This window comes from Nicotiana attenuata, unplaced genomic scaffold (genome assembly GCF_001879085.1).
Source record: "Nicotiana attenuata strain UT unplaced genomic scaffold, NIATTr2, whole genome shotgun sequence".
NCBI lineage: Eukaryota > Viridiplantae > Streptophyta > Magnoliopsida > Solanales > Solanaceae > Nicotiana > Nicotiana attenuata.
In genome coordinates this window covers 56372-68475 of record NW_017671870.1, presented here as the reverse complement: position 1 = coordinate 68475, position 12104 = coordinate 56372, and the positions used below count along the sequence as shown (strand labels likewise).

At 38.8% G+C, this 12104-nt stretch overlaps 1 protein-coding gene across 1 annotated transcript in view; it reads left to right on the top strand.

The window, feature by feature from the left end:
• Nucleotides 1-7778, top strand: part of LOC109210639 — a 47142-nt gene extending 39364 nt beyond the window's left edge. Inside the window, exon 3 of the mRNA XM_019374092.1 lies at nucleotides 7531-7778. Within this exon, the coding sequence (XP_019229637.1) occupies nucleotides 7531-7778 (248 nt within the window). The remainder of the gene's footprint in view (nucleotides 1-7530) is intronic.
• The last annotated feature ends 4326 nt before the right edge of the window (nucleotides 7779-12104 follow it).

Genomic DNA, 12104 nt, shown 5'->3' with positions numbered 1-12104 from the left:
AGGTACATGAAAAGATTACCCTCTCCACGACCTTGAGTTAGCTGCCATGTTCATGCCTTGAAGATCTGGCGTCATTACCTGTATGGTGTGTCTTGTGAGATCTATACTGATCATCGGAGTTTGTAGCACTTGCTCAAGCAAAAGGATCTCAATATGCGTCAGAGGAGGTGGTTAGAGCTGCTGAAGGATTATGACATCACTATCCTATATCACTCGGGCAAGGCCAATGTGGTGGCGGATGCCTTGAGTCGCCGGGCGGAGAGTTTGGGGAGTTTGGCATATTTACCATCTTCAGAGAGGCCTATGGCGATGGATGTTCAGGCCTTAGCCAGCCAGTTCGTGAGATTGGATCTTTCGGAGCCCAGTCGGGTTCTAGCCTGTGTGGTTTCTCGGTCTTCCCTATTTGACCGTATCAGGGAGCGGCAGTATGATGACCCTCATTTGCTTGTCCTTCAGGACAGGGTCCAGCGTGGGGATGCCAGAGATGTGACCATTGGAGATGATGGAGTAATGAGGATGCAGGGCCGGATTTGTGTGCCCAATGTTGATGGCCTTCGAGAGTTGATTCTAGCAGAGGCCCATAGTTCGCGGTATTCCATCCATCCGGGTGCCGCGAAGATGTATCAGGACCTGAGGCAGCACTATTGGTGGAGGCGAATGAAGAAGGATATAGTTGGTTATGTGTCTAGATGCCTCAACTGCCAGCAGGTAAAGTATGAGCACCAGCGCCCGGGTGGGTTGCTCCAGCAGATAGAGATTCCAGAGTGGAAATGGGAGCGCATCACCATGGATTTGTATCTGGACTTCCACGGACCATGAAGAAGTTTGATTCCATTTGGGTTATTGTGGACCGGCTGACCAAGTCCGCTCATTTCATTCATGTGTGTACCACTTATTCATCGGAGCGATTGGCGGAGATTTATATCAGGGAGATCGTCCGTCTGCATGGTATTCCAGTTTCTATCATTTCGGACAGAGGTACTCAGTTTACATCGCGGGTCTGGAGAGCTGTGCAGTAGGAGTTAGGTACTCGGGTGGAGTTGAGCACAGCATTTCACCCCCAGACGGACGGACAGTCCGAGCGCACTATTCAGATTCTTGAGGACATGCTCCGTGCGTGCGTGATTGAGTTTGGAGGGTCTTGGGATCATTTCCTGCCATTGCCGGAGTTTGCTTATAACAACACTTATCAGTCCAGCATTCGGATGGCGCCGTATGAGGCTTTATATGGCAGGAGGTGTAGATCTCCGGTGGGCTGGTTCGAGCCGGGTGAGGCCAGGCTATTGGGTACAGAGATGGTTCAGGATGCATTGGAGAAGGTCAAGGTGATTCAGGACAGACTCCGTACAGCCCAGTCTAGACACAAGAGTTACGCGGACAGGAAGGTTCGTGATGTTTCATATATGGTTGGTGAGCGGGTTCTGCTTCGGGTCTCGCCTATGAAGGGCGTCATGAGGTTTGGAAGGAAAGGGAAGCTGAGTCCGAGGTTTATTGTCCCTTTTGAGATCTTGAGGCGATTGGGGAGGTTGCTTATGAGCTTGCCTTACCTCCCAGCTTGGCCGGAGTTCATCCGGTATTTCATGTTTCGATGCTCCGGAGACATCACGGTGATCCGTCGCACGTATTGGATTTCAGTTCAGTCTAATTGGACAAGGATCTATCCTATGTTGAGGAGCCAGTGGCTATTTTGGACAAGCAGATCAGAAAGTTGAGGTCAAAGAACATTGCTTCAGTGAAGGTTCAGTGGCGGTGTCAGCCGGCCGAGGAGGCGACTTGGGAGACCGAGCAGGATATGCGCAGCTGTTACCCTCATGTTTTCACTACTTCAGGTATGTTCTCTATGCTCGTTCGAGGACGAACGAATGTTTAAGTGTAGGAGGATGTAACGACCCGGCCGGTCGTTTTTGGAATTTACGCCCCGATCCCCCATTAACTGCTTCCCCTAAGTTCATTTCTGCTATTTTGGTTTGCCGGGACGTTCGGTGTTGAGTTTTGGAAAGTTTTGGGACACTTAGTCCCTAAATGAGAGCTTAAGTGTTGAAAAGTGGTCCGTAGTCGGAACAGTATGAAGACGACCTCGGAATGGAAATCTGATGGTTCCGTTAGCTCCGTTAGGCGATTTCGGGGTTGGGAGCGTGTTCGGTATGTATTTTGGAGCTCGTAGCTCATTTAGGCCTGAAATGCCGAAGTTTAAATTTTTGAAGTTTCCGGTTCGATAGTGAGTTTTTGATCCGAGGGTCGGATTGGAATTTCGGAAGTTGCAGTAGCTCCGTCTTGTCATTTGGGATGTGTGTGCAAAATTTCAGGTCATTCGGACGTGTTTTGGTTAGGTTTTTGATCGAAAGCGTATTTGGAAGAACTTGTAGTTCTTAGGCTTGAATCTTTGAATTAATCGAGTTTCCGGTGTTGTTTTAGGTGTTTTAAGGATTGGTACAAGTTTGAATAAGTTATTAGGTGGTATTGGTGCTTTTGGTTGAGGTCCCAGGGGCCTCGGGATGATTTCGGGTGGTTGACGGAAAATTTTGAAGTTGAATGAATTGCTGAAGGTTCTGTCATCTGGTATTTCCGCTTCTGCGGCTTGGGAAGCGCAGAAGCGGCTAGACCACCGCAGGAGCGAAATTCGAATGCTTCTTCAGTTTCCGCAGGTGCGGAAGTTTAACCGCAGAAGCGGTTACGCACCTGCGAGATAGTAGTCGCAGATGCGGTCCTTGGAATTTCGTTTGAAACCGCAGAAGCGGTAATGAATCCGCATAAGCGGCAACCGCAGGTGCGGTGAAGGGCCGCAGAAGCGGAAATCTTGACTTTAATGAAGAACCGCAGAAGCGGCTCGTGGTCCGCAGAAGCGGGACCGCAGAAGCGGAAACCCCTGGACAGAAATGGAGATGTCGAGGGTTGGAGTTCATAAGATGCAAAATCAATTGAGAGCTCGGTTTAAGGCGATTTTGAGTGGGTTTTGAAGAGAAAATCATTGGGTAACGTTTCCTTGATCCCTTTTCATTATATTTCATCATTATATTGTTAAATACATCATTGGAATTCGAATTTTGGACCAAAAATTGGATAATTTGGGGTAAAACTTCATTGACTAGACTATTGAGTTTTGAGTGGGCATTTGACCTCTGATTTGGGAGATTTTTATATTGTTAGACTCGTGAGAGTACGAGGGTTCTCAAAATGTGAAAATTATTCGATTCCGAGACGTTGTCTTGAGGGGCATTTTGGTCATTTTACCTATTTTCGCGTCCTAGCTTTAAATTTAATAGTGGAATCAGTTGTTTGCAATATTACTTACGATATGTAATTGAATTGAATAGATTTGGGCCATTTGGAGTGGATACTTGTGGCAAAAGTGTGATTTCGAGTTGATTTTGGTGCCGATTCGAGGTAAGTGGCTTGTCTAACCTTGAGTGGGGGACCTTTCCCCTTAGGATATGATATGTGGTAATTGAGTGCCTTGAACGTGAGGTGACGAGCGCTACTTGATCTAATTTTTGAAAAATCCTATTTTTACTTAAGATATTGAGACTGAGTTTCCTTCATATTTGCCTTGTTTTACTTGTAGTTATGACCTGTGTTAGATTAGAAAAGCATGTTTAGTTGATTTAACTTGCCTAATTGTTTAAGTTGCCTTGACTGTACTTCGTGAAGCATGCTGGCTAGTACTACCTGATGTTTGTCTTTTGTACATCATTTCTGAATATCTTCTGGTTGTGGTTGCGCATTTACATTGGGACTACGGATGTGGGATTCCGGTAGCTCCCCCCCCCCCCCTTGTTTGTTTACTTTGGGACTGCGGGTTCGATTCCCGATAGATCCCCCTGCACATTTACTTTGGGACTGCGGGTTAGATTCCCGATAGATCCCCCTGTACGTTTACTTTGGGACTGCGGGTTAGATCCCCCTGCACATTGATAGTTGGACTACGGGACGGTATCCCGGGAGATCCTTCGGATATACACATATGATGGACTACGGGACGGTATCCCGGGAGATCCACTGGACAGTTGAGAAAAGGGCTACAGGACGGTATCCTAGGAGACCCTCATTGTTATCATTGATATTGAGCTGTATTTATTCTGTGTTTACTCTGTTCTTTTGTAGTTGTTATTGCCTCATTGACCTGCCTTATTTCGCTGCAGTACTCATTATTTCTGTCAGATTTTCATACTGTTAATTATCATTATTATATTTTGCCTCAGTAGGGCCCTGACCTTCCTCGTCACTACCCAACCGAGGTTAGGCTTGGCACTTACTGAGTACCGCTGTGGTGTACTCATGCCCTTCCTGCGCATGTTTTTCATGTGCAGATCCAGGTACCTCTTCTCAGGCGCACTATCCTTGAGGCGAGGAGATACACGGAGACTTCGAGGTATATCTGCAGCGTCCGCAGACCGAAGAGTCTTCTTCCTTATTCTAGTTGTAGAGCTGTTATTCTATCATACTCTTGATGTAGATATTCTGGAGATTAGAGTACTTATGGTAATTCTATTAGCCTGTGTTTCCCGTGAGTTTTCGAGTTTTGGGATTGAGTGGTAGACTTCCGCATATCTTTAGAGTTGTATAGACCGGGCGGCCTTATATTCAGTTGTTATTTTCCATATGTTCGGTTTTAATTGATTATTCCTCAAGTTGAATTGTTATTTCCGCACTGTTAGGCTTACCTAGTTGTAGGAACTTGGTGCCATCACGACATGTTCATGGAGGGTGAACGGGGGTCGTGACACTTCAGGACTTTCGGCCTAAGTTTTTTGAAAAAGCTTTAGTACAAAAACTATGGAATCCATACACAACTTCAGCTTTTCATGTGCCGAAGTTTTTAGAAATATACTAAAAAACTTCAGCACATTGGGCCGAAGTTTTAATGTGCTGAAGTTTTTTGAAAAAGATTTAGGACAAAAACTTTTGAATCCAATACAATAACATCAGCTTTTCAGGTGCCGAAGTTTTTAGAAATATACTAAAAAACTTCAGCTCATTGGGCCGAAGTTTTTGTAAAAAGCTTTAGGACAAAAACTTTTGAATCCAATACAAAAACTTCAGCTTTTCAGTTGCCGAAGTTTTCAGAAATACACTATAAAACTTTAGCACATTGGTCCGAAGTTTTTTGCATTTTCTAGCTACTTTTTGTTATTTATCACGTATATCAACTACTTTTTGTGGCCTTATTTTTTACTATTTTTTTTATTGCATTTACCAACTACTAGCATTTACCACTTACTTCTTTTGCCAACTACTTATGTTCTTACATTCAATTTCTCTGAACAAAAATCTGGTAACAATCTCTTCAGCATTTATAGATATTAAATTGATTAGCTGCATTCTTTGGCTATATTAACAATCTCCTCACTTGAAAATTTCATAGTCATCCATAGACTTCTATCAGATTTCTTTAAATTTGTATTCAAAGAAAAATAAGGAAATGTTGGCTAAGACATGCTTTTTGGGTGTAGCAGGGAGTTCGAGGGAAGCAAAGATAGTGAAGGAGAAGTCGAAATACTTCATATGTGAAGGGGAGTGGCCAGATCAAATACTCGAGCACCAGGAAAATTTGCTCTTTTTACTAGTTGATAAATCTAACTTTTAGGAAAAAGAGCAAATTTCCTGGTGCTCGAGTTTTTGATGTGGCCAGTCTCCGTCACATATGAAGTATTTTGGACTTCTCTTTCACTATCTTTACTTCCCACGAATTCCCAGATGCACACCAGTAAGCATGTCTTTGCCAACATTTTCTTGTTTTTTTCTTATGAAAGTATACGGTAGTTGCTAAAAAAATTATAGTACTAAACTTCGTCAACCTGTGTCTGACCGACAACTCTTTGGTGGAGGACATAGTGAAGTTTCATGGAATGTGGTAAAGAAAACCAAGAAGAGCAACTATGACATTACTATGGAGAATATGAAGACACTCTGTCAATTTTTTGAATAGAGAATAACTTGTAAACAAAGAACTAATTTTTTCTTTTTTTTACAAGGATGTAAGTGAAAATAAAATTGTATTTTATGAATATACATTATTTTGTGTGAATTATGTGATTTGGATTGAGTCAAATATTTTTATGTCTTTTTTCATGAATTTCAAGTATATTTTTGTTGAAATTCAGCATGCTAAACTTCAGCTCATCACTAAATACACTAAATAACTTCAGTAGTATCTGCGTAAGTTATTTGAAAACTTCAGCTCCTACTGCTGAAGTTTTTAAGTAATAACTAAAAAACTTAAGCAACTATGCCGAAGTTTTTTCATGCAATATGAAATTTTAATTTAGCCAGTGTAGGAGCAAAACGTCAGCTCCTCCTGCTGAAGTTTTCAAATAATAACTAAAAAACTTCAGCTCCTAGGCCGAAGTTTTTTCATGAAATATGAAATCTTAATTTAGCTAGTTTAGGAGCAAAACTTCAGCTCCTCCTGCTGAAGTTTTTAAACAATAACTAAAAACTTCAGCACCTAGGCCGAAGTTTTTTCATGAAATATGAAATTTTAATTTAGCCAGTGTAGGAGCAAAACTTTAGCTCCTCCTTCTGAAGTTTTTAAACAATAACTAAAAAACTTCAACACCTAGGCCGAAGTTTTTGTTGTAATACGATTTTTTAATTTAGCCAGTGTTGGAGGAAAACTTCAGCTCCTCCTGCTGTAGTTTTCAAATAATAACTAAAAAACTTCAGCTCCTAGGCCGAAGTTTTTTTATTAAATATGAAATTTTAATTTAGCCAGTGTAGGAGCAAAACTTCAGCTCCTCCTGCTGAAGTTTTTAAACAATAACTAAAAAACTTCAGCACCTAGGCCGAAGTTTTTTCATGATATATGAATTTTTAATTTAGCCAGTGTAGGAGCAAAACTTCAGCTCCTCCTGCTGAAGTTTTTAAACAATAACTAAAAAACTTCAGCACCTAGGCCGAAGTTTTTTCATGAAATACGAATTTTTAATTTAGCCAGTGTAGGAGGAAAACTTCAGCTCCTCCTGCTGAAGTTTTTAAATAATAACTAAAAAATTTCAGCACATTGAGCCGAAGTTGTCTGAAAAAGCTTAAGACAAAAACTAATGAATCCAATAGAAAAACTTCAGCTTAGCATGTGCTGAATTTGGAAATGTACTACAAAACTTCAGCAAATTGGGCCGAAGTTTCTTGAAAAAGCTTTAACACAAAAACTTTAGCATGTTTTGGTATTTTTTTTAAGTTGATACTTATCTTTTTTGCATTTACTATCTACTTTTTGTCTTTTGTCAACTACTTCATCTTTCATTTAAGTTACATTTCTTTTTACTATAGAAAAACTGTGGAGCTGAAGTTACATTTCTTTTTGCATTTACAATATACTTGTTTTTACCACCTACTTATCTTGTTTCATTCAATTTCTCTGAACGTAAAACAGTAAAAACAGGTGAAAAGTTACTTTTACATTTATAGATATTAAATTGATTAGGTAAACTCTTTGTCTATATTAACAATCTCTTCACTTGAAAATTTCATAGACTTATATCATATTTCTTTAATTTATATTCATCCTTAGTCTTTCAACTTTTGTTAAAGAAAAAATGTCTGGTGCAAGCGGAAGTCGGAAGCCTAATATGGATGAAATTATGATGAAGTGGCAGAGTTTGAAGTGTGAGTGGTACAATAACAAACCGATGGCTAATCTTATGCTTTTGTGGGATGCAATAAAGGCTGATTGGGAGAGAATTAGACCAAAGCTTTGTGCCAATCAATCATTCCAGAACAGGCTAAACATGGAACGTAGTTGTGGAGATAATTCAACCTCGTTCGACAAGGTTGTGTAGCAGTTTGATAGTTTTCAGTTTCCCAGCTGGAACGACTATTCCAACTTGCAAAACAAACTGAAGACTCTTATTCCTCTTATGGATAGAGTAATCGTCGAACAAAGTCAGTTGCGTGATGAATTCAACAAGTTGAAGATTGATCTTCTTGGATTCAGTGGTCTTTTGCCCGACTACCCTATAGTTATCTCCGATAGTGATGATGATGAGATATTTAGAGAAATTGAGGAGTATTGTGATGATGATGATGATGATAATGATGGTGATGATTGTTAGTGTTTGTAATCCTTTTTTTATGTTCCAGTGGTATGATTTTTGTTTACTTCAGCCCATAGAGCTGAAGTTTTTTAGGTTAATTTTGTATAACTTTAGCCTAGAGAGCTGAAGTTTTGTTTGTAATATGTGTGTTGTTCTGACCTCTTTTTATATCAACGTAATTGTCACCCTCTTTGTTGATATTTGCTTTATACTTCTTAGTTTCTTAGAGATGCTACAGCTTTTGTTTGTACATGTGTTTCTTTTTGTGTGCTATACGCATGTGTGTGTGTGTGTGAGTGTTTGTATGTGTATGTGTGTGTTTGTTTAAGGATATGCATTTCACATACTGTAACCTGAAGTTTTTTCTCGCAAAAGTCATTGCGTACTTTTTTAATATGCAACCAAACCTGTAAGCTTGCGCAACAAAAATGAGTGATTTGTACTTTAGCAGTATATAAAATATTCCAAGACCTTATTTTTTTTATTCCTATGAAAAAAATCGCATTTCAATTATGTCATATAATAAAGAAAGTCTAAATTCAGACCAAGGATTATTGAAGCTTGGAGTATTTTTCAGTGTGTTTCTTAGAATATGGATGAGGTGCTGGAGAAGACAAGCATGTTGTTCTGTTATGCCCAACTTGTTTACATCGACTAAATTTGGTAGACTTGAATGGTACTGATGATTCAGTCGCAGGTATATGCCTCTTCTTTTGTCTTCTTCCTTGTAAAATCTCTACATCGGGAGGTTTTGTGATCTCATATTGTACATTTTGTGGTATTTTCCATGATTTTTGATCTCCCACGGTATTCACATGTCCTTCATATGTTTTCAACCATGTTTCCCTTGAATACCAATTTGAGCAGTAATCAGATTTCTGCAAATATCTCTTATTAATAGCAGCAATTGCATATGGACATGGCAATTCATCAAGTTGGAATTCCAGGCAGTCACAAGTTCTCTTCTTTAAGTCCACAATGAATTCGATTCCTTCACTATTTATTCTAAACAACATTGAGTCAAGGTTGAACACCTAACAAGGAATAAAAAATTAAGACAAGCTATATTAGTGTATTTTTGCTTCAAAAAGAAAAAGTATGAAATTTTTTAAATGTAAGCAGTAAATCAGTGCAACAGATATAAAAAGCTGAAGTTAATAAATATACTCACAAATATTTTGCAAGCCAAATCCATCTTCTTAGTCATCTCTTCTTCTGCCCATATTGATACTCTGTGAAAAGTTTCATTTGCCTTTTTTCTCCGTTCGTAAAACCACTCTCCCAACTTTTCTTGGATGAAATCTAACATTCTTAAAATAGGCATTTCTCTCCCTTTTAGTAAAATGGAATTCATTGATTCTACCATGTTTGTTGTTAGCATATCATAACGTCGCCGTGGGAACCAGATCGAGCGCATCTCTCGGGAGGCTCTTCCATTATGTAATTATATGTTTTCTTGTCAATACTTTTGAGTTGGGACATTAACTGATTAAAATCTTCACGTTTGTATGACCTTGCAGCACTTTGAAAAAGATTTATTACCGTGGCTTTTACATGTCTTTGCTTTAAATTTTTCTCAAAGTGATAGAGGCAGATACCATGGTGAGCTTCAGGAAAAACTTTTCTAATACCATTTGCGATCGATTGGTTTCTATCTGACAAGAAAACCAGTTCACGACGGACTTGAATTGCTTTTCTCATTTCCCCGAAGAACCAAATGTATGCATCATTGTTTTCTGATTCTGCTACACCAAAATATAAAGGAAAGATTTGATTGTTTGCAACCTTTGATACAACAACAAATAGAACACCACGATATTTGGACTTTAAAAACGTTGCATCTACTGCAATAACGGGTCTATAGTAGGACCAACCAGCTACTGATGTCGCAGGAGCAAAGAACATGTAAGCAAATATGTACAGTGAAACACAAAAAAAAACAAATCAAAAGGTGTGAATTTTTTCGAATAGGAACATTTGAAACTTCAGGCTGATGGTTAGTATTGTTTTGCTTACCTATTTTGAGCATCTTTTTTTATGCTTGTGTATAGGGGTGTGCATTCGATTTATCGATTCGATTTTGACCCTTATCGATAATTACTTATCGATTATCGATTTGTACATATGCTTATCGTTATCGTTTCAATAAGGTTTCGATTTTTTCGATTTCGATTTATCGATTTTGGGGGCTTATCGATTTGGTTATCGATTAAACCAATAAGAAAATTTGCGGGATTCCACGGAAAGTATATCGCTATAAACGCGCCTAACTAATATGGACAAAAAGAAGCTAAAATAAGACGAACACCATTTATATTATAAAAATTGTGTCAACAAGCACATGCAACAATACTAAAGTAAGGGATCAAATGTATGCCACCAACATTCCAACGGTATAAAAAAAAACACATCATCACGGCTAATTCTGTTTTCCATTAATTTGAACTTCATTCCCTTGATCTTTAAATATGATCATTCCTTAAATGTGGTAGAGGAAATAATAGGGTAAGGGACTTAGGGTAAATGAAAGGGTATAGATTAGGGAAAATAATATTGTATAGTCGCTTTCAAAATAGTAGCGGAATATATATACATTCTGTATGTTATATTAATCTACACAAATAGGTAATTACTCATTTAACAAGTGTCTACAGTCTAGGGTTGTGCATTCGATTTATCGATTCGATTTTGACCCTTATCGATAATTACTTATCGATTATCGATTTGTACATATGCTTATCGTTATCGTTTCAATAAGGTTTCGATTTTTTCGATTTTGATTTCGATAACAAATAATCGATTCGGTTTATCGATAAACCGATTCGAATGCACACCCCCTACTTGTGTACGTTCCTGGGTTTTTGGCCACCATCATGTGTAGGTATGAAGGAAGAATCTGCTAGTTCTCTTCAGGTGTTCCCCTTATGCAAGCAACAGCTTTTTGAATAGCACGCCATGCCTTGTGATAACCAATGTCAATTCCAAATTTCTTTTTCATTTCATTTTCTACAAAGGCTGGTGTAACCTCTATCTTTTTGTCTCGAACATGTTCTATAATTTGTTCACTTATAAAATTTGATGTAGCATGCTTCTGATCTGATTTTCTTGCATCAACCGAGCATTCATGGATGTTATGATATTTTATCACCCTGAACAGTGTGGAATGTTTTATTCTGGTAGCACATACATTCCAACCACATTTGTCCATGATGCATTTCAGCTCGTATCTCTTGGAACATGATCTAACAGCAGTGAATTCAACTTTCTGGTTTATCTCCAAGCTGCAGAAAAATTTAGTCATGTTTTGTTTGTTCTCAAAGATTGATCCGACTCTTACTTCCTCAGGCAACGCATCGTGCCTTAGTATTTTACATGGTGGAGATTCTTTCAGCTTTCTCCTCACTCTTTTTCTTGATTTCTGAGAAGCACAAGAAGTTTCAGCAATTTCTTCAATTCTATCTGATGGTATCGGTATAAGCTCCATGTTTACTTCATCTTCGTTGTTGCTTATTATTGCAGAAGGTAATAAAAAGCTTTGTTGGATTGTGTGTTGGTTGTCAATTTGCATTATTAGTTGTCCTTCTTCTTCTTGCTCATCGACAAACTGATATGAATTTATTGGAGGAGGGGTAATTGTGGCAGCACTATATATTCTAAAGCAGCTGTAATGTTAGAAGGTTGTTGCCCGTTGTCTACTTCCATTATTGGCTGTCGTACTTCATGTTGATAGTCAGCCTTAGGTTCTGAATCTATCGCATATGCAAGACATTGGTTGAGTGCTGCAGATTCTGAAGGTTGTATTTTTTCGATGACGAAATGGCAATTCTTGTAGGCTGAATCAGTTGTAAGCAAATGTATACACGTACTGAGTTCTTCATTTGAAGTTACAAGCATTCCTTTGCTTGTATTTAGTTTGATATCAAACCATACTTTTAGTACATATCTGGTTGAATCAATATTTGCAACTTCACTAATTTTCTTCAGGAAACTATTGAATGATATGTCCTTATTAAGTAGAACAAGTTTTGTATCATGATCCAAGTATTTGAAATCAGGAGTCCAACTCCCATT